This window comes from Brachyhypopomus gauderio, chromosome 7 (genome assembly GCF_052324685.1).
Source record: "Brachyhypopomus gauderio isolate BG-103 chromosome 7, BGAUD_0.2, whole genome shotgun sequence".
In the NCBI taxonomy this organism is placed as follows: Eukaryota; Metazoa; Chordata; class Actinopteri; order Gymnotiformes; family Hypopomidae; genus Brachyhypopomus; species Brachyhypopomus gauderio.
Genome location: NC_135217.1, coordinates 24,674,233 through 24,696,925, shown reverse-complemented (window position 1 = coordinate 24,696,925; position 22,693 = coordinate 24,674,233). Strand labels below are relative to the sequence as shown.

At 46.5% G+C, this 22,693-nt stretch overlaps 2 protein-coding genes across 5 annotated transcripts in view; one reads left to right on the top strand and one right to left on the bottom strand.

Moving 5' to 3' along the window:
• Positions 1-19,553, top strand: part of tpk1 (thiamin pyrophosphokinase 1) — a 44,118-nt gene extending 24,565 nt beyond the window's left edge. For 3 of the 4 annotated variants that reach the window (XM_077012784.1, XM_077012785.1, XM_077012786.1), the window contains 3 exons: positions 2,494-2,640; positions 4,475-4,586; positions 19,046-19,553. In XM_077012784.1, coding sequence (XP_076868899.1) covers positions 2,494-2,640; positions 4,475-4,586; positions 19,046-19,185 — 399 coding nt within the window. In that variant the 3' untranslated portion in view covers positions 19,186-19,553. Of the gene's footprint in view, positions 1-2,493; positions 2,641-4,474; positions 4,587-7,112; positions 7,212-19,045 lie in introns of all 4 variants that reach the window. The other variant, XR_013132419.1, reaches the window with a different exon arrangement.
• Positions 19,235-20,710, bottom strand: sec61g (SEC61 translocon subunit gamma). The gene is made up of 4 exons (XM_077012787.1): positions 20,552-20,710; positions 19,898-20,001; positions 19,584-19,686; positions 19,235-19,405 (listed from the first exon to the last, which is right to left on the bottom strand). Exons 2-4 carry the CDS (start codon positions 19,989-19,991, stop codon positions 19,396-19,398), a joined length of 207 nt encoding a protein of 68 aa, XP_076868902.1. The 5' UTR covers positions 19,992-20,001; positions 20,552-20,710; the 3' UTR covers positions 19,235-19,395.
• Positions 20,711-22,693: the final 1,983 nt, after the last annotated feature.

Below are 22,693 nucleotides of genomic sequence, written 5' to 3'. Positions count from 1 at the left end.
CACTCTGCTGACCATCTCTCACATGCACATGCACACGCACGCACACTCTCACACACACACACACACACACACACACACACACACACACACACACACACACACACCACAGCTTCATCTCTTTCCTTTCTTTCCTCCCATCACCTTTTCTTCTTCCGGCTCTGTGTAACCTTTTGCCATGCTGTGGGAGTGAGAGTGGAGACTGTCAGGGCCAGAATAAGTGACCCCCCCCAACACCCCCCCTCCGGTGTGTAGTGCTCTCCGCTGGTGCGAGGATGTCTCTATTCTATCGCTGTCATGGCTAGTGCTATTTCTTCATGAGCTGGGTCTGACTCAAGATTTTCAGCAAACCACACCAGGATAACAACAACAACAGTGTCTTGCTGTTTCTGGTGTATACAACATGTAATGTTTTCCAGAGCAGGAGAAAGAATTTTGGATGGTATCAGTCTGCCGGGATGTTTAATGCTCGTGAACATTCACGCTCCATGTACGGAGATTCTAAATGGGGAAGAATAGCACCCATAATCCTCTGCTACACACACAGCTCTTCTGAGAGCTTTCTGACCAGATTGATTTAAGTTCCTGTACCAGAATAATATAGAATACTTTAAAATACTCTCTATAGCACACAGAGGGAGTCCTCAAAGACTCCTACACTCAGACCCGCTTTCATAAACATCCTTCAAATCCAAATCGTGTAGCAATAGAACGTTCGTTTGCCATGAGAGGTCAGATGAACTCTCATTTCCTAAAATCCTAAAAAGAGGCCCCTTCTGTTTATTATTCAGACAGGAGCGCACACACTTTTTGTTAACACTGAAAACAACCTTATCTGCTCTGCGCAGCTCTGTGATCCCGGCCCCATCTCCCACTCTATCGCCCCGTCGTCTATCTAAGCCCTCTGTCTAAGTCCTCTATCTCTCGCCTGTGCTTGTTTTCATCTCCTGAAGAGATGAATCCAGGTACCGAGGGGTCATCGGCATGTTTTATAATCAAGGTTCAATCACTGTGTATTTGACAGTCGGCCAGCTTAAGTGCAGAAAGTGTGGGGCAGGGGAGGAAACGCCCTCGATCGGCTGATCCTACACAACCCCGAGGGAGCGACATGATTAAACCTTTTGAAGCCGACCATACAAAACATTTGTCATCCACTTGCAGGGAGAAACTCCCACTTCTGGATGTGATTTAAATAGCCACATATGAAGATATGAAAAACATAAAGTTCCTGTGTAAATGTGCATAGACCAGTAAATCTGAATCTGAAGAATTGATTTGAAGAATCATCCTCTCTGTGTGCCGATTGGCAAGACTCTGTCTCTTTAGGAATCAGTGCGTGTAAATATCCTTTAATCAGGTGTTCGAATCATTTCAGAACCGCAGAAGTACTGGCCCATAGTCGTTCAACAAGTGTCTTGACAATTGTTAAATGCTGAGATGAAATTAGAGACTTTAACATCTAGGATGTGCACGTATTTGTAATGACACATTAATGGTACTTAAAGGTATTAAAATACCTGCAAGCTGACGAGTGAAGACTTTGCTGAGTTTAGCATCGGGCCCATGTGCATTGTGGGAGTTTTGTCCTGGCAATCACTCCTCTCACTTCTGCTCCCAGGGCCCTGACACAACCACTCTGACCAATCAAACTCCTTGACATGAGATCACTGTCCAGTCTGAAGAAGGTGAAGCATTTTATCTGAACAGGCCCGTCTGCTCGGCAGACAGCGGTATTATTTCCTTGTAATGTCAGAGGCGATTTGCTGTGCATCTGATCTTCCCTTACATCGATTACAGCGCATGTTGTGCAGAAAACGTTCAATCTAATGCACAACACGGCCCCGCCCCCCGCGCCATGGCGACAGGACGGAAGACTGAGCTGAGGCTACCACAGTTCAATTTGCCCACTTTGTGAAATATGACCAAATATTTATCAAGCGTATACAAGTCTCATCTTTGAACGTTTTCAGCTTTCACTCTCAGGTTGTCTTCTGCTCTGTCGTCGAGAAGGTCAAAGACTCAGAGGCAGGGCACACGCATACCCAAGGCTTCATTTCAAAACCCGTACTTCGGATTTTGAGTAATTTCCCCTTAAACGTCAGTGTAATTACCCCGGCACTGTAATGTGTACAATTTATGTGTCGAGTTCCTCTTAATGACGTGCTCTATAGATGTCCCTGTGGGGGTGGGGGGGGGGGGGGGTGACTGTGATGTGTTGATTACCATCCCTGCATTTTAAAGACCACTCACTGTGTCACTGCAAGAGGTGAGAGCTCTCAGGGCCACGTGTGCCGCAGCACGTGTTCAGAGCCGGGGCTAATAACCACCCTAGCTTCTGCTGAATCGACGTTCTCCTGGTGTCTTGCGGCCTTCCTTCGTAGAGGTGGGATTGGTTAGCGTCGGGACAGCGGCTCTGACTCTCCTGTGGAAAACGACCTTTAGAGTACGAAGGTCCCTGTCATAGATCAGCCATGTCACTGATTGCTGTTTTGTCAGGTGGACACCATCGTCATCCTGGGGGGCTTGCTGGGGAGATTCGATCAGATCATGGCCACCGTGGAGACCCTGTTCCATGCCCAGAAGATGACGGACGTTCCGGTAGTGGTCATACAAGGCTCCTCCCTGGCCGTTCTCCTCCGAGAGGTAATCGCTTGCAAATCCGCCGTCGTGAAGCTGTAATCAGCGTGGTTCCTGCTCACCGTAAACACGCTGATTGCAGTGCTTAACACTCCAGCCTGATTTAAGCGTTTATCTCCCAGAGCAACACATCACCGAGAAACTTTTTTGATTCTTCTTATTTATTTATTTTTCTCAATTCAGTTTGGTTCGCCACTGTATAAACCGGGAGGTTCCCGTACCACCTTTATTTCTGATTAAAGAATTAGAGTTTGGTTTGAAGGTCCCTGTGCAGCACAAGTAGCAGCTTGTGATCGAGGTTTTGTAACTCTTTTAATTGTGAGTACGAGGGATGGTGCGTTCAGAACATGGAGCAGTAGGTGTGTGTCAACCTGCCTGCTCATCTTTTCTTTCTGCTTGTGCTTTTCCCCCATTTGAGAAGTGAACTAATGGGTGAACCAAGCTGTGTGCTCCAGATGCAGTTAAATAGCTAAACAACAGCAGGATAGGAAAATAAGGGGGAAGTGTGTGTGTGTGTGTGTGTGTGTGTGTGTGTGTGTGTGTGTGTGTGTGTGTGTGTGTGTGTGTGTGTGTGTGTGTGTGTGTGTGTGTGTGTGTGTTTGTGCACGCGCGTGTGTGTGTGTGCGTGCGTGAGTGTTTGTGCACATGATGTGTGTGCATGTATGTTTGTGTTTGTGCATGTGTGTGGGCACACATATATATGTGTGTGTGTGTGTGCGCGCGCGCTCCAGCTGGCTTGCTCTGACGCTTTGTCAGACAGCAGATACAGGCCTTTCTGCATGGATGTGTCTTCACACAACCTACATCTAAACCCTGACGTTCAGAACACATTAGCCAGCGACAGCAATGTCCACCGTGACCATTTTCCAACATGTATAATCCAAAATGTTTTCTGATATAAACAGAAACAGAAAGATGGTGTTTCAGTGGCAGGCTGAAGCAGGTATATGTGAAGTGCACTGACCACGTTACGTCACTTGTCAAAGCTTCTTCATTTAGTTGCATGCACATGCAAACGTGAATGTAGCTGCTAGAAACAGGAGTTTAAAGGCATATTATTTTCAATTCATCTCCATTTTCTATTTTCCACATACTTTTATTTAATTTTTTTTTCTGTGCAGCTAAGACTTTTAGTTTTCAAGGCAAACTTTGTGTCTTCAGTTCACTCAGGCTTTAACTCATTGTTTTGATGTTTAAGCCTATTAGAAAAGGTGGTAATTAAATCTAACTTATTAAGTTCTAAGAATATCATAACAGTTTCAGGGTATCTGTGGGTGCATATGCGATGTGTCTGTGCAGGTGTAGCCATGTGATAATTTGGGGTTAATCCTTATTCTGAGAATAACAAAGAAAGTAAACAAGGAATAGCCTGGAGGACAGCACAGGGTCAGTCAGACAGGTCTGGGAGGGGCAGAGTCAGTCAGACAGGTCTGGGAGGGTAGGGTCAGTCAGACAGGTCTGGGAGGGCAGGGTCAGTCAGACAGGTCTATGAGGGCGGGTCAGTCAGACAGGTCTGGAAGGGCAGGGTCAGTCAGACAGGTCTGGGAGGGCAGGGTCAGACAGACAGGTCTGGGAGGGCAAGGTCAGTCAGACAGGTCTGGGAGGGCAGGGTCAGTCAGACGGGTGGGCACTCCTGCTGAATGATTGGTACATTGGATCCCCGAGTGAAAATGTCACATGGCCTAACAACGCACATCACACCATTCCTTCTCCGTCTCCTTCTCATGCTCCTTGACTTGTCATTGAATAGCAGCAGTGTGGTAGGAGGTGTGTCTGTGAGCTCCGCCTGTCCGGTGTGGTGGGCCCGGGCAGGTGTGAGCGGTGCTGTTTCCTCCCCCAGGGCAGGCAGCTGCAGCTGGGTGTTAACACGGGGCTGGAGGGAGACTGGTGTGCACTGGTGCCTGTGGGCGGCTCCTGCATCACCACCACCTCTGGGCTGAAGTGGAACCTGGGTGAGTAGACGCCTGTACACACACACACACACACACACACACACACACACACACACACACACACACACACACACACAAACACAGCCTTCCCCATCTCAATTCTCTTTGCATGGTGCTGGCCTAGATAAGCGCAGGAAACCTGTGTATGTTCTGTCAGTCCGAATCTCAGGGTAACACTGTTGATGCTCCAGTACAGGCGGGTCTGCCCACATTTGGACTTTCCCAGCAGGGCACAGCCCTTTGACTCAAACTCGTTCTTCTCTCTCGTCTCCTGATAAAACTTCACAACAGGGAACTGAGGCCAGGAGACCAGCCTGTCCTTCAGAAGATTAAGGCAGATTCACAGTGAAGTGGGGGTCTCCTCCCCGTGCTCTCCGTAATCATTCCTCACACTCGAATTGGAAGCAGCGAATCCCCCCAACCCCACGTCTCGCCTCTGTCTTCTTCTGCAGTGTAGTGGGTGTTCGGTTCCGCCCCTGGTGTCACACGCTGCCTCCTACGTGCGTTAAGTGCTGGCGCTATGGCACCGGGCCCGAGTGACGACGGAAGGAACTATGTGGCTTCCCTCTGCTCCGCTTTTGATCTGCAGACATATGCTGTCACCTGCAATCGTCTCTGCTGGCTGCTTCCGGAAGGCTCTCGCAGAGAAATTGCGGAGGCCGGTCCTGTTGGAGACATTTACGGGACTCCAACGTGTCAGAGGCGGAACGAGACGCTCTCATCCTCTCTTAAAAATCCTGCGCAGATAAAACTGCCGTAGCGACAGCTGCTTTAAGGAGAAAAGAGCAGCAGCTCTTTGGTTCATACAGCCATGCAAAGGGCAGGTCTGAGATCAGTCTTTAGTTCATACAGCCATGCAAAGGGCAGGTCTGAGATCAGTCTTTAGTTCATACAGCCATGCAAAGGGCAGGTCTGAGATCAGTCTTTAGTTCATACAGCCATGCAAAGGGCAGGTCTGAGATCAGTCTTTAGTTCATACAGCCATGCAAAGGGCAGGTCCGAGATCAGTCTTTAGTTCATACAGCCATGCAAAGGGCAGGTCTGAGATCAGTCCTTAGTTCATACAGCAATGCAGAGGGCAAGTCTCAGATCAGTCTTTAGTTCATACAGCCATGCAAAGGGCAGGTCTGAGATCAGTCCTTAGTTCATACAGCAATGCAGAGGGCAAGTCTCAGATCAGTCCTTAGTTCATACAGCCATGCTAAGAGCAGGTCTGAGATCAGCTCCAATCTGAGCTTGAGCACTTTAGGTTTGTGCTTATAACAGACGGTCGAGTACTACGAGATCTCAGTAACTTTCAGCCATGAGGTTTGGTGTTAGTCATTTTCACACCATAAATGATTAACACTAACCCCAAGCTACTGTAGTGAGATTATATATTCATAAGTTTTAGTTTCGTGATAGTTATTCATACCAATATTCCGCTGCTGTTTTGTTGAAATATTTCAACCAATCTTCTTATGCTGTTACTGGCTGAGCTCACCTCTTAGGATGGTTAAATGGGTCTTATGCCATTGAGCTGGTTCTTTGGTCCTATGCTGTGGTATTGAGATATTCTGACCCGTATCCCTGTGCTGTGAGGGCTATGCTACAGCTACACTCCGCTTATGAGCGTCAGGGCAGGGGGTGTCAGCCCTGCAACATGCCGCCCTCTCTGAGACCCCCACCACGAGGAAGGTCACACCCCACCACGGGAAAGGTCACACCCAACGATGCTCAGAATGGGAGATCCGTGTTTACAGCGTGGAGGATTAGAGTGTCGAGATTTTCTTACTACAGTCATTTAAACATAGAACAGCCTTGTCAGCAGGTAACCACTCATAACTTGGAGAATATGAAGCATAAAACCAAGTGGACTGCATAATAATATTGCCATCATACGGTGTCCTCAAAAGGGTAGACAGACGCTTTAGCACAATAGCAGATCAAATAGCTGCTGGAAGTCCTACATACCTTTCCCATGATGCACTGCAGCGTCTAGCGCGGTGTTTCGATCTGATTGTGTGTAGTCTGGTGTAGTCTGGTGTTGTCTGCCTCTTCAATTACAGACAAGCAGAAGAAACAACTTTTCCTGTGTTTCCAGACTACTTTATAATTACCTGCAGGATTTTCATATAAGCAACCTTGAAGTCTTTACACATGATTAATTTTCTTTTACAACACAAAGACTGTATAATTACTATTCTGCAGTAAGAGAAGGTATACAGGACATTTATCAATGCTCTATAGATAACATGAGACTTAATTGTACCTGTAGCATTTAATTTCCCAAGTATTTCAGATTGAGGCCGACATAAGACCATGTAAAACATAATGGTAATTATTTGCACAAATGCATGTCCATACACTCACACACCACATACACACACATAGACACACACACACACATACACACACACACACACACACACACAGAAAAGGGGTTGCCTAGATTGTAAAGAAATGGCTCAAGTAGTGTGTGTGTGTGTGTGTGTGTGTGTGTGTGTGTGTGTGTGTGTGTGTGTGTGTGTGCATTCATGTGTGCAGCTGAAAAACTGGAAAGCGAAACCGTTTTGATGGAGAGTTGACAGGAAGAGGAAGGGAGAGAATGGGAATGGCTCACCTCCGAGAGCCTGAAGAGCACAGGTGTGAGAGAGGGAGGTGTGTGTGTGTGTGTGTGTGTGTGTGTGTGTGTGTGTGTGTGTGTGTGTGTGTGTGTGTGTGTGTGTGTGTGTGTGTGTGTGTGTGTGTGTGTGTGTGTGTGTGTGTGTGTGTGTGTGTGTGTGTGCGCGCGCGTGTGTGTGTGTGTGTGAAGGATGGTGTGTGAGAGAGCATGGGTGTGCAGAACACAGGACCCTTTAACACAGGACCCTTTAACACAGGACCCTTTAACACAGAACCCTTTAACTCAGAACACAGAACCATTTAACATAGAACCCTTTAACACAGAACCCTTGAACTCAGAACCCTTTAACTCAGAACCCTTTAACTCAGAACACAGAACCCTTTAACACAGAACCCTTTAACTCAGAACACAGAACCATTTAACATAGAACCCTTTAACTCAGAACACAGAACCCTTTAACACAGAACCCTTTAAGCAGCAGAAGCCCTTGCTCATCTGTTTGTTGAGTCTGGGTCTCTGTGTTTTGTTTACACTGAAGTACACACTACTGACTGTATATCAGGAGGATATGCAGTACCGTAAAGTTTATGCATTCTCTTACCTTTTGTAGGGACCAATTCTGGCTTCAAAAAGGGCTTAAAACCCTTATCAAGAGATTTCAGAGTTAAATGGCAGGCAAACTAAACACACATTCTGATCTATATACACTGAAAAATAGGCCGCACATGGAAGAATCGGAGATCATAGCCGCCTCCTGGGTAAATAATAACCGTGCTGACATCTGTTCTCAACAAACAAATCAAAGATGCCGGCATGTCTTCAGTCTGCCATGGGGATAAATAATCTACGGCAAGTCGAACAGCCCAAAATGCATTACTTAGACAGTACTTAGTACATCCTGAACAGAACTTTACCAGCAAGGATTCAGCCTGAAGAGAATCAGCTTTACTTACCGAACCAGAACGGGGTCACCTGCTGTCTGATGGCATTACGAGTACTGATTCTGAGCTTTTAGCCAGGACTTTAATCTCTGGCTAGCAGAAAAGCATATCGCTGCTGCACTCTCCGTGAAGGAACACCAGGCCCCACAGGCCCCTCCCTACAGAGAACGCCCACCTGTGGGCCACGCCTACTTCCCGCTGTTTCGTCTGGAGATGAGAGTATCTGCAACAGGCCTCGGTGATCGCCCGTCTCTGTAACCACCCATGTCTGCCACTCTCCTCAGTGCCCGACTGTCTCGGTGACCGTTTGTCTCGGTGACCGCCTGTCTCGGTGACCGTTTGTCTCGGTGACCGCCTGTCTCGGTGACCGCCTGTCTCGGTGACCACCCATGTCTGCCACTCTCCTCAGTGCCCGACTGTCTCGGTGACCGCCTGTCTCGGTGACCGCCTGTCTCGGTGACCGTTTGTCTCGGTGACCGCCTGTCTCGGTGACCGCCTGTCTCGGTGACCGCCTGTCTCCGTATCGCCTGCCTCAGTGAGCGCCCGTCTCAGTAAAACTGCGCTGGTCAGGTTTTCCCATTTACTGTTAGTAGGTTCACACTGCGTGTCCAGTGAAAAAAACTAGTTATGTGGGGGGGGTGACATTGATGCTGAAAGAGACATAGAGGTTGTGAGTGATTCAGTGGTGCAGTGTTTAATAGGCGTTCACCATGGTCTGTGCTGATGGAGGACCACTCATGTTCATCCTCTGGAATAGCAGCTGGAGGGTCTGACTTTATGCTCCATTGGTGTTTTATTCCTGCTGTTGGGATGATATCAAGGCCAAATATGAAGGCCTGTCACTGGGCCACTGACAGACAGGCGTTTAGAGAGTCACCCTGGCGTGTACCAGTTAGTTCTGATGGTGATGTTTCCTTTTTTTTCTGCTCTTTATTAGCATGTAATAATAAGTGAAAGTTAAGAGGGTGATAAAGATTTTATACCACCTTAGTCATTCAGAGCTTCACTTCAGTCGCAGCTCTGAGTGACCGGGTCACACACACACACACACACACACACACACACACACACACACACACACACACACACACACACACACACACACACACACACAGGGCAGGGATGAACTGAGAACGTGTGTGTGCGTGTGTGTGTTGTGGGTAGGGGTTTCTTACAGTAGCCTGCGGTTCTTTGCCATGGTGAGGGTGGGCTGAAGGAGAGTGTGTGTGTCTACAGCATCACATTTCTCATCTACCCTTCTGAACATGATCACCAAATTGCATATCATTGCTTCAGTTTTTATTTCCCGTGTGTGTGTGTGTGAGTGAATTCACTAAAGTCAAACTAAACTTACTGCTCATATCCAAATTGAAAAACCTTTGCTTCAGTAAGGTATTTCCTTTGCATGTGTGTGTGTGTGTGTGTGCGCGCGTGTGCGTGTGTATCAGAGCCAGTGCAGCATGATGCATCCTATATAGTGGTGGTATAGAAAACAAGTTGAATTGTGGCTCTTTTAATGCCTTAAAGCAGATGCAGGTACAACCTGAGCTCTCAATACCAGCATTGGAGCAGCTTCTGCATTAGGACATTTCCTTAAAATCATTCCTGTCCTGCTCCTAGAAGCTTTTTTGGTAAAACATATCATATGACCCCTTTGTTTATGATGCAATAGAAGTGTATTGTAACATTTTAAATGGTGCACGTAATGTTGTATCTGGTCTGCTGTAAGTACTCACAACAGCCACTATATTAGGTACCACTTGGTAATACCTGGCTGGGCCTGCTGTTGCCTTCAAGACAGTCATCGAGGTGCTGTTGAAATGATCCCCTGAGATTTTGGTCCATGTTGCTAAGTTATCATCATGCCGTTGTTGAATCTCCTGTACCACATCCCAAAGGGGATCTACTGGATTGAGATCTGTTGACTGTGAAGGCCACTATTTAGTGAATTTATGATTAAACCAGTTTGATAAGCTGAGTACACTGTAGTCATAAGGGGATGCACAAACTGCAACATATTGTAGCCATAAGAGGAAGCAACAATACTCAGGTACGCTGTGGTGTTTAAATTATGTGCAGTTGGTGTTAAAAGGCCCAAACTGTGCCAAGAAAATATCCCCCACCCCACTACACCACCACCCTGAACTGTTTTTTGCTTTCATGTTGTTTATGCCAAATTCTGAGCCTACCGTCTCAATGTTGCAGCAGAAACCGAGACTCATCAGAGATCAAGCAACGTTTTACCAGGCAACATTTTACCAGGCAACATTTTTTTCCAGTCTTGTGTTGTCCAATTTTGGCGAGGCTGTGTGAATTATGACCTCGGTCACTGGCGGGAGTGGCCCCAGTGTGTGTCTGCTGCTCTGTCCCTGCTGCTGTTTGCTTCAAGGTTGTTCTTCAAGGTTCAGCGTGATCCTGTTCAGAAACACTCTCCTGCATAGCTCGGGTGTAACGAGTTATTTGAGTTATTGCTGCCTTTCCATCATCTCAAACGTCTGGCCATCCTCCTCTGACCTCTGACATCAACAAAGCATTTTTACTCGGAGAACTGCCTCTGAGGATATTTTCTCCTTTTCGCACCGTTCTCCGTAGACCCTGGAGATGATTGTGTATGAAAATACCAGTAGATCACCAGTTTCTGAAATATTCAGACTAGCTCATCTAGCACCACACACACGCTACATTCAAAATCACTTCAATCTCCTTTCTTCCCCGTTTTGATGCTCGTATTCAACTTCAGCAGGTCATCTTGACCATGTCTACACGCATTGAGTTGCTGCCATATAATTGGCTGATTAGATATTCGAGTTAATGAGCAATTGAACAGGCATTAGATGCATTATACGTGCTATATAAGGCATTATATTCATTAAAAAGATTCCTGTTTCCCCCCTTTCCTTTTTTGGTACATTTATTGAGGTGGTGTAGATACAACCCCCAAATCCACACTTGCCAAAACTGAGTTATAATATGCAAATGATTTGGTTTTTGCCCTTGAAAGTTTGTCAACAAATCAGTCAGTAGATTTTTGTAGTTGAGAATGTCCCAAGATCTGCAGAATCCACTGTGCATTGAGGAGAAAGTGGGGGGGGGGTGTTTTTTCACATCTAGCTTCTAGGATGCTACTGTAACAAACGTACATCTGTCCTCTCACAGATCTTTTGGAGCGTAGCTCGTGATGAAGAAGAGCCATTGAAGTGTGCTGTGGGGGGGTAAATAAGGTTATCTTCCAAATAAGGTTATCTTCTAAATAAGGTTATCTTCCAAAGCTGTTGTGCTGTGACTAAAACTTGTTTAAATATCCTGTTCCTGGAGGTCATGGTAACATCTGATCAAATGAATCGTTGCAGTGTTCAGGGGAGGGGGGCTAGAACAGCAGGGGGAGATGTTGGCATACCGCATCCTTTTATCGTGATTACTGTGTTCAGGGTAGGGAGTTTACCGCTTGGCTGCTGAATTTTAGCCGTTGCCTTGGGGACGTCTGAAGGACTCGCCCTAATGTATGTTATTTTACCTCAGGTAAATGTGTTCTGTAGTAGTCGTCAAGGATACATTGGTTGTGTGTCTTTTTTTCTGTTGCTCCTTCAGTCTCCATCCCCGTCTCTCCTGTCCGGGGTTTCAGGACAGCACTTGTCTGAGGGGAAATTAGTTTATTTCAAGTGAGATTGAGAGCTCAAGGAGTTCTCGCTCGCTCGCTCTCTCTCTCTCTCACACACACACACACACACACACACACACACACACTGCTTGTGACATGACTCCATTCCCTTCAGTGCCACTCTGCTCGCTTCAGCGAGGTTGTTCATGTCTCTATCTCATCCTCATTCCAGCAGTCCCCACGCCTGGATTAATTCATATGAAAGTGTGTGTGTGTTTCTCTAAACCCGTCTGGCTTCACTAATACACACTCCACTGAATGGCACATGCGTGGCTGCATACGTGAAGGTGCATGTAATGCAGCCATCAAAATCCACAGAGATGAGAAGGTTGAGGCCCAGGTTGAGATGGTCCACAGCACCATTTACCGCCCCTAGAGACTGGACCACACAAACCGGTCCACACAGACCAGTCCTGCACCCACTGTCTGGGTTAATTCGTCCTGAAGAGAAGGGCCATTTCAAAACAGTATATCACTGATTGACTAGTCACAGTGTTTCGGGCCTAGATCTCTCAGCAGAGGATTTAACGTGGGATTCGCCTTCATGTAGGACTGAGCTGATAGAGGTGGGCCTAATTGCTGCCGATCGCCGTGGCCGACGCCCTCGTTCATCTCCACTGCCCCTCCCCCCTCCTCCCCTCTCCTGAGGAGAAAGGCGGAGCAGACCTGGTGAAGCGTGGGCAGCACCGTCAGCAGTGGTGTTCTTGTTTTCATTTACTCAAGTAAAACGTGTGTGATGTGTGGAGCAGAGGACACGCAGGTGTGCGAGAACACGCAGGTGTGCGAGGACACGCAGGTGTGCGAGGACACGCAGGTGTGCGAGGACACGCAGGTGTGTGAGCGCGGCCATGTTGAGACCCAGCGCTGCCAGATCGTGTAGATCTGGACACCATCTCTCCCTGTCTCCTCCCAGCAAGGGAACTCATCCTGCACTGTGGCCCCTACACTATGGCCCCTACACTATGGTCCCTGCACTATGGCCGCTGCACTGTGGCCCCTACTCTATGGCCCCTGCACTATGGCCCCTGCACTATGGCCCCTGCACTATGGTCCCTGCACTATGGCCCCTGCACTATGGCCCCTGCACTATGGCCCCTGCACTATGGTCCCTACAGTATGGTCCCTACACTATGGTCCCTACACTATGGCCCCTACACTATGGTCCCTGCACTATGGCCCCTACACTATGGTCCCTGCACTATGGCCCCTACACTATGGCCTCTACACTATGGTCCCTGCACTATGGTCCCTGCACTATGGCCCCTGCACTATGGCCCCTGCACTATGGCCCCTGCACTGTGGCCCCTGCACTGTGGCCCCTGCACTATGGCCCCTGCACTATGGCCCCTGCACTATGGTCCCTGCACTGTGGCCCCTGCACTGTGGCCCCTGCACTGTGGTCCCTGCACTGTGGTCCCTGCACTATGGTCCCTGCACTATGGCCCCTGCACTATGGCCCCTGCACTATGGTCCCTGCACTATGGTCCCTGCACTATGGCCCCTGCACTGTGGCCCCTGCACTATGGCCCCTGCACTGTGGCCCCTGCACTGTGGCCCCTGCACTGTGGCCCCTGCACTGTGGTCCCTGCACTATGGTCCCTGCACTATGGCTCCTACACTATGGCCCCTACACTATGGTCCCTACACTATGGTCCTTACACTATGGTCCCTACTTTATGGCCCCTACACTATGGCCCCTACACTATGGCCCCTGCACTATGGCCCCTGCACTATGGCCCCTGCACTATGGTCCCTGCACTATGGCCCCTGCACTATGGCCCCTGCACTATGGCCCCTACACTATGGCCCCTGCACTATGGCCCCTAAACTATGGCCCCTGCACTATGGCCCCTGCACTATGGCCCCTGCACTATGGTCCCTACACTATGGTCCCTGCACTATGGCCCCTACTCTATGGCCCCTGCACTATGGCCGCTGCAATATGGTCCCTGCACTATGGCCGCTGCAATATGGTCCCTGCACTATGGCCCCTGCACTATGGCCCCTGCACTATGGCCGCTGCAATATGGTCCCTGCACTATGGCCCCTGCACTATGGCCCCTGCACTATGGCCCCTGCACTATGGCCCCTGCACTATGGTCCCTACACTATGGTCCCTGCACTATGGCCCCTACACTATGGCCCCTGCACTATGGCCCCTGCACTATGGTCCCTGCACTATGGCCCCTGCACTATGGCCCCTACACTATGGTCCCTGCACTATGGTCCTTACACTATGGTCCCTACACTATGGTCCTTACACTATGGTCCCTACTTTATGGCCCCTACACTATGGCCCCTACACTATGGCCCCTGCACTATGGCCCCTGCACTATGGCCCCTGCACTATGGTCCCTGCACTATGGCCCCTGCACTATGGCCCCTGCACTATGGCCCCTGCACTATGGCCCCTACACTATGGCCCCTGCACTATGGCCCCTAAACTATGGCCCCTGCACTATGGCCCCTGCACTATGGCCCCTGCACTATGGTCCCTACACTATGGTCCCTGCACTATGGCCCCTACTCTATGGCCCCTGCACTATGGCCGCTGCAATATGGTCCCTGCACTATGGCCGCTGCAATATGGTCCCTGCACTATGGCCCCTGCACTATGGCCCCTGCACTATGGCCGCTGCAATATGGTCCCTGCACTATGGCCCCTGCACTATGGCCCCTGCACTATGGCCCCTGCACTATGGCCCCTACACTATGGCCCCTGCACTATGGCCCCTACACTATGGCCCCTACACTATGGCCCCTGCACTATGGTCCCTACACTATGGCCCCTGCACTATGGTCCCTACACTATGGTCCCTGCACTATGGCCCCTGCACTATGGTCCCTACTCTATGGTCCCTGCACTATGGCCCCTGTGCTTTCAGGAGCTGCATTGCGATTTAAGCTTTAGAATACTGGGATTGATGACGGATCCTTTTAAAACTAGTAGATATTTAAAAGGTTTAAGCAGAACACCATATTTCCAAAGGCAACATGAAAGCCATGATGTTTGTAAGCACATTACGGGCTGCTGGTCCCTCTGTGGAGGGTCCTTCATCACAGAGATGTGCTTTTAAATAGTCCCCACAGACGCGGATGCAGGACAGATGTGGCACAACCTTGGCGTCCTCAGCCATACAAGAAAGTTTCCTAAAAATCTATTTGAAAACTGCCTAAACTTTTACATTTAAAACCTAATACAGAAATGTTATAGTGTTTAAGTACTTCTCTGATTTGTATTTCTTCTGAAGGTGTAAATAAACACTCTATAATAAAGACTATAATTAAGTCCGTAATAGAGACTCTATAGTAAAGACCCTATAATAAAAACTCTAATAAAGACTCTATAACAAAGGCAGCGCTAAAGTCTCATTCATCATTTAGGCTGTCTGAGAAGTCTGTTTGGAAGCACATGTGTTTACACACACTTGAGTAAAATCGAATTACTGTAGTTAACCATGAACTGAAACATGCTTAGGTGAGCTGTTATAGGTGAGCTGTTATAGGTGAGGTGTGCAGTGCACTGTTCAGAGAAATGCTGAAGAACTCTATCGATGTTAGTTCATAGCCTTATTACCATGGAAATGTTATGATCAATTGGCTATGCTGTAATAACTACTAATATTGTAAATTTATGAGTTGGTGCTAATGACAACAGAACCCCATAGTATTGATTTGTGCATCATCAGTTTAGGAAGAATGTCAGAGTTGCAGTTTTCTGAGTATCATGGTCCATCTGGCCTGGGCCCCGCCCCTGTTTGAAGGTCCCATGATGGATTCATGCGTCAGAGCTTTCTGATTCATTTGCTGATTTGCATATCAACGTGATTGGCAGAGGGGCTGAGGTCCGCCCCCCACCGGGTCTGACATCTTCATCTCCTTCAGTTCCCTCTCCCAGGCCGTCACACAATGTGATGACAGTAATTCTTAAGGGGCTAAACAGTCATTTACATTATGCTGTGTTAAACTGCAGTGGACAGGAGAAGAACTCTGAACATTGGCTGGAACATTAAGGATGCAGGCAGAGCTGTTTTAAAATGAAGTTGCCAGAAGGGGGCGCTGAATCCCTCTGGTGTGAGCAGTGTTCCAGCACCATCCCCAGACATGCCTCGTGTTTCCACTACAGAGCTCATTATGCAGAGGTTTCCTCAGCGATGAGGCTGGAGTGGTTTCCACCTCTCACTCGTCTGAGTCACAGGACGTCTGCGTGACCTCAAAGCCTGAAAGAGCCTGATCAACAACAACATGTCCCTCCCATGCACCCACACTGTCTCACACTCATGTCTGTCATTTCTCTGTCTTTTTCCCTTTAGTTAGATTTCTCTCTTAACTCTGAGCCAGAGCAGGAAACCAGTGCCATTCTTCTTATATAGACATGTTTGTCTCGGCCTGTTCCAAAGGAACCACGCCCCCAGCCAAGGTGCAGAAGACAAACTACAGCTTTTCCTTGGATGTCATGCGTGGCGGTGTTTGTCTGAAGAATGGCTAGGCTATTCCTGCTTCTGCAGAGAGCAGTGCTGTGCAGTATACTGCAGGTTCGCTCCCCCGCAAAGATAAACGTCACGTGGACATTTTTATACAGTAAAGGATTAGAAGCTCTTTTCAGTGTAGCTCACTCTCTTTACCCCTCCATTCCTTCTCTCTCTCTCTCTCTCTCTGTTCCTCTCCGTTTATCTCTTTCCCTCCTCACTGCCTTTCTCATCCTCTCATCTGAATGTTCAGTTAACTCCTATTAAGCCACTCATGAGTTTACAGCAGAAGCTTTTAGTAGTATTCAGTGACGTAGCAGTGAAAATATCTCTCAGGCCTGTTTGTGTAGCATAAACTGAGGCACTATGAGTAAAGCGTCCTTATGAAGGACCCGCTTGTAATTCTGACATCTTTACGCACTTCTGGGGCTTTTTCTAGGACGGCGAGCGATGTCCGAGTGAAGGCAGGTGATGTGCTACAGCTGTGCGCACCCTCGTCATCGTCCGCCTGTATCCATCAACTTCCAGCGGCTCTGTTAAAGTGGTCAGCTGGACAGAGAATGGGTCAGAGGCACCTCTTATCTGAAGATCGAATTAGCATGGCGTTGTCAGCACTAGCCTTTAAGCGTCCTCCAGAGAAGCCGTAAACGTTTAATAGAAGCCCATCAACATGAGGCAGACGGTTAGCCCGATGCGCACCAAGCCCGACAATAACGGCGGTTCTGATGCATTCTGGGCTCAGATGATCTATTGTGCTGCAGCATGACCTCTGTGTGTCTCCAGGGCTAAGGCTTGTTTGTTCAGTACGTACTGAATACTTAAGAGTACTGTTCTGGTGCTGAAAGCATCATTATGGCAGGCAAACATATTTTTTGTTGTTTTTCATTAACGGGTGCGCATCGATTCCTGTTTCCACTGTGGCGTGGGATGTTGATTGGAATCAGGTGGTGAGGGTTGTTAATGAAGATTATTTCCTGATGATCTCATTTAGAATAACTCTGGTTTAAACACTCAGGTTGTCTCTTTAGTCCAGAGATACTGATGTCTATCCCGTTCCACATCTTGTATTTTCCAAGTGCAGTAGGTGACTGAAGACAAACCCCTGGCATAAATCACTATAACCGATGAAGAGTGCTGTAATCCCTCTCTCGTCTTCCTCCCCTCTTTACAGCGGCCCTGACAGAGGCTGACTGCTGTCTTAATGGGACTGAGCGCTATGCTGTTAGTACATCTCGCGTGTATCTGGGCCATGCCTCAAGGTCCAGCTGTCGTCTTCTCATCTGCCTGTCAGGCGAGACGACGGCACCGCACACGCTCACAGTCAGATCCATTAGGCGCCGTCTCCCTGGGAGACCAAGCACAGAACTTGGCTCCTTGACTAAAACAGGATGTCTGTGTGTGTTCTGAAATATTAAAAATCAAAGATCAAAGGGATTATTGTTGTTATTCCAAAACATGTCAGGGCTGTATTCCGATATTTGTTTCAGTTTATCCTGGAATCTGGTAGATGGTTCCTCCTGGAATCCATCCTGGCCCAACCACACAGCTCTGCGTACCTGAGAACTCCCTAACACTCCATGTACTGACACCAGCTTGGCCAGTGCCCAGAACCAGAATCCAGGCTGTTAATCGTCACCATACCAAACCGACACCTAAAGAAACCAAAAGTCAAGAGTGTGTATGCTCTCCTTTCCTACACATTATATACACTAAATGCACTCTGAGCAGAGGAGCAAGAGTAGGACTGGGTCCAATGGAAATGCAGGGCCTGGGGAAGGAAGACACAAACACACACACACCCCCCCCCCCCCCATTCACATGAAGAAAGACACACACACACTCATGCCACCCACTGCACAGTACCTGAGTGGTGTTTGGTGTTCAATGAATCGGCCCGGCGGACGAGCTGATTGTCATGCAGCTTTCTGCTACAGCTGCTTTAACAGGCATGAGCCTCACATCTGTGGTTCGCTTATTTAAACTTCTGATTTAAATTTTTTCCACAATCTATACAAAATAGCTTTCTGATTCAGAGAACACTTCTTCACAGTGAGTTTAATGATTATTTGTGGCACAATTTGTCACAAATGTTCCCTCTGCCATTCTTTATCTTAAAGAGAACCAACTATGTCTTGTAGTTATATTCATTAAATTTCACATGGTGAATTCCCAGCACTACCCAAGATCACCAGCAGGTGTAACTGTAGTTTTGTACCAGGCAACTTTACTTTTCTGCAGAGCTGAAAGTCAATACTTATCTGATGTAAATCCTATATCCTTCACTTAATCCCAAATACTTTTTGTGGAAAGTTAGTATAGATGAAGGAAACAATTACAAGGCTTAACTTGGACTTTAGAAGTTATGTCTCTGTAATGCAAATGTTTCCATAGCCCCAAACACCCTGGTGGACTTGATGGGTTTATGTTGATATATAATAAAAATCTGAAGATTCCAGGTGAGCAACTACAGTGTACTTTAGTAAAATACACACACACATATATATATATATATATATATATATATATATATATATATATATATATATAAAAAACAAATCTAGCAAAGTACACAAAGGTGAAAAATAGGATGTTTCAAACCAGTTCCTCTAGATGGATGTGTGTGTTTATAAACACAGAGAGACACGGGGTGTCAGAGGTCCTTCAGCTGTTCAAGCAAAGTGCTTCATGCTTTTTATACTATATATGTACTAAAGCATATATTTACAAAATGTTTTGCTCGTCTTAAAAGAGCCTGAATAACAGCCCTTGTTGGTCTCCATTCACAGACAACAGTACGCTGGAGTTTGGCAAGCTCGTCAGCACCTCCAACACCTACGAGGACCAGGAGCCCGGGCAGGGGAGAAGACCCGTGAGGATCCACACAGACAGGCCTCTGCTGTGGAGCATGGGGATTAAGGAGGAGTAAAATACACCAGGGGTCCCGCCGTGAGATCCAACTGTGCCTTACAGTCATCAGCAGCCTTACAAAAACCAACACAACCGTCATGTTTTTGTTTTGATTTTTTTTTTTATCAACACAGCCAAAACATTTAACATAAAAGAACAATGAATTTACAAGCTCCCCCTCAATCCAGAACACAACGCTTTCATGCTGTAGTTGCAGTATACGGACAACTCAACCGCCCCTGGGGAGGAAAAAAAGACAAGCAAATGTTCAGCCCTTCAAGGCACGCTTGGGCCTTACCACACAATGACACTCATCACTCATTTTAATAGACTTAAACATGTTAATCTGATTTGGGTATAAAACCACAATAAACGTGACAAACTGTGTACAGCGATGCTGCTTATTTAGTGACTTACACAATGATGTTGTTGATGGGGATGTGGATGAGTTTGACAAAGAATCCGATGAAACCCATAATGGCGAATCCGATTGCTGTCGCCATTGCAATTTTCTGGAACTCTACATCATGATGAAATGCAGCCACATTACACACGATCATATACATCTGTTTACATGAAAACTCTCTTGTGAACTTGTTTAAGGGGAAGTAACCGCGTGATAATCAGGTCCGTTAGGTATAAACGTGTGGACTGTGCAGAAGGGTGTAACGGTACCACAACTAGTGACCAAAGCGCTTAGCCCAAGTCCGGTACTGTAGTGAATATATTACCTTTCCTGTCTGGTTTGGTGCATCTTTTGACGAGCCTGATGGAGTCCTTCACGAACTGTCGACCGGGTTCAACGAACTGCATGACTTGGTCCATGTTGATTTGGCTAAAAGGGAGAAACAGACACATCACCAAAGAAAACAGGCTTTTATAAGACATTTATATTGACAATATTAACACCCAGAACTTTCATTCTAGTAACCTTATACTTAGCCTGATTGTTTGATTTGTGTATTCGTCTGTATAATTTGTTTTTGTGTAATTTGTGTGTTAACGGGCCGCCCAATGGAGGATGGGTTCCCTTTTGAGTCTTGGTCCTCCCAAGGTTTCTTCCTATTCTCCACCATCTAGAGTTTTTCCTTGCCACTGTCGCCTTTGGCTTGCTCATTAGGGATTTTGACCCATAGTATTGTTAACCTTGTAAATCCTGTAAAGCGCTTTGTGACAACATGTGCTGTGAAAACACGGTCGTGGTTCGTTTGTGGGCAGGTTTTGTTCCGAGAACTGAAAAGAAGTTCGCTAGCTAACGAGCTAATGCTAAATACCCAGCTAGTTCCACACATTTTGGGTCACACGCGAAACAACGTTCAGTTATTATGATACCAACATAATTAACGTAGAGTTAAAATGTTAAAAAAAAAAGAGCGAACACTCACCTGTGTTGGTGAATCGAGGTCTGATACGTTACAGCTAGAGGTAGCTGGTCAGGACTGTCTAAAGCCACGTAGTTCTATCCAAACGCAGTAAGGGAAAGGCTGACGTAGCATAGACGGACGCATGCGCAGTACGTACTTCGTTTGATCTTTCGGTGTCTTGCCAAGTGATAATCGCCATCTAGCGTATGGAGTAGCAAACGTATAGAGTTACGTGACGTCAAGTTAATGAAATGTTAAGTTAATTGAATTCATATTTTTAGGTGTGTATATTTGCTAGACATAACGATTGCCTCTGTTCTGATAACAAATCAGAATACTGCTTAAATGTCTACGGTGCAGTTTACGTATACTTTTGTGTTTAAAATGGTCTCGGCTTTGTTGGTGTAATTATTTTACTAATTATGAGGTTTACCTCAGTTCAGATATAAAATATGATAGTTCATATTGATCAAAAATGCGATTGTAGATCAAGTTTGCTCATAAAAAAAGCATGTTTTAACTGCTGTTCAAAGCTAAATGTAAACGTATTAGATATGTTTACTCCCCAGGCAAGTGGGCTGTAGGGAAAAGGGAAAACTTTAAAAAAACAAAAAGACAGACATTGCACACGAACACATCTGCATCTCTGAAATGTGATCTTAAATTGGTTTTCTCTGGCCCACACAAAGCCAAGCATCTGACAGGCGTTATTTTATCATGCTATAGGCTACCTCTCTTGAATCACTCACCAGATAAAGAAATTTATCCAGCTCCTTAATTATTGCAAGGCAAGTTTGTTTGTTCGTACATAGAGCCAAAGTGCTTTACATAGACATAAAAATTTAATAATAATAATAATAATAATAATAATAATAATAATAAGGGATGCGGGATAAATACTGGGAATTAAAGCGGGATAAATACTGGGAATATGAAAATACATCTCAATAAACAGTCCGAGATAATTAGGGGCTTTACTCCACGGGGTAACCTAAATATCACAGAAGGTAAATAAATTAAGAGAAAGATAAATGATTATAACAGAAATAGTTAATAATAATAAATTGTTCAAGTTGTTGATAATGTGCATAAAATTTATAACGTGCATAGAATATAGGCTATTTATTCATGAAAACAATGTTTTCTCTCGTGTGTTTCTTAATTTGTTTGTGCAGCAGTGAATTAGTCTGTTTACACATATTTACAGATCCAGATAACTATTTGCAGCCTTCAATTTGTTAATCCCCTCTCCGAATTAAAATTTAACTCATTATGGATTGGTAAATTTGTAGATAATTGCAGACTGCAAACAGCTGTAAAAAAATTGCACACATTAATATTTATAAAGAGACTTAATTGGATGCTGCTGTATTGTCGATGACATAATGGCTTTTTTGGCATTATTAGAAGACCTCAGCTGAATGAAAGTATTAACGACCAGGTCTTAACGACCCTCGGATCCTTGCCAGTCGGTTGCTTCCAGAGGAAATTACCTGATAGTGCGGGAGTATCCCAGACATCTCAGAGTGCTCTATTGGTTAGAAGAATTAACATCCGCACATTGGATTTCCTTACACGATGTTTGGACAAGACAACGTCAAAGTGCAATTAGCATCAGTGTTAAGTTTCCCCAGTGTAATGGGAGAGGTCGACATCACTCACAGTGCTATAACTCCTGCGGATGACTGCGCCTGCCCCATCAAGCACTGTCTCTCTATCCCTCTCCATAACCCACATGGCGCAAATAAGAGATGCTACCATGATGCCCACCAGATGGCGCTGTTTGGCTACCATCAGGAGGAAGACTGCTCTACCACGCAGAAGTTATGCTGGATTGGAGTCTTTCTCACACTGTTGTTAGAGTCAGTTTTTATCCAGGTATAATTAAAAAACAATAATAATAGCCAAAACTGAAATCATAAACAGACTTTACACCAACAGCCCACAGCAGCTCTTCCTCCAACTATTTGATCTTCAGTTAGGGTCTTCTGTCTTTGACTGACAGACGAGGTTAGGCAGGAGTCCCCTTGGACTATGATGTTTGCTGATGACATTGTGATCTGTAGTGAGAGTAGGGAGCAGGTGGAGGTGAGCTTGGAAAGATGGAGATATGCTTTGGAGAGCAGGGGAATGAAAGTGAGCAGGAGTAAAAGAGAGTACATG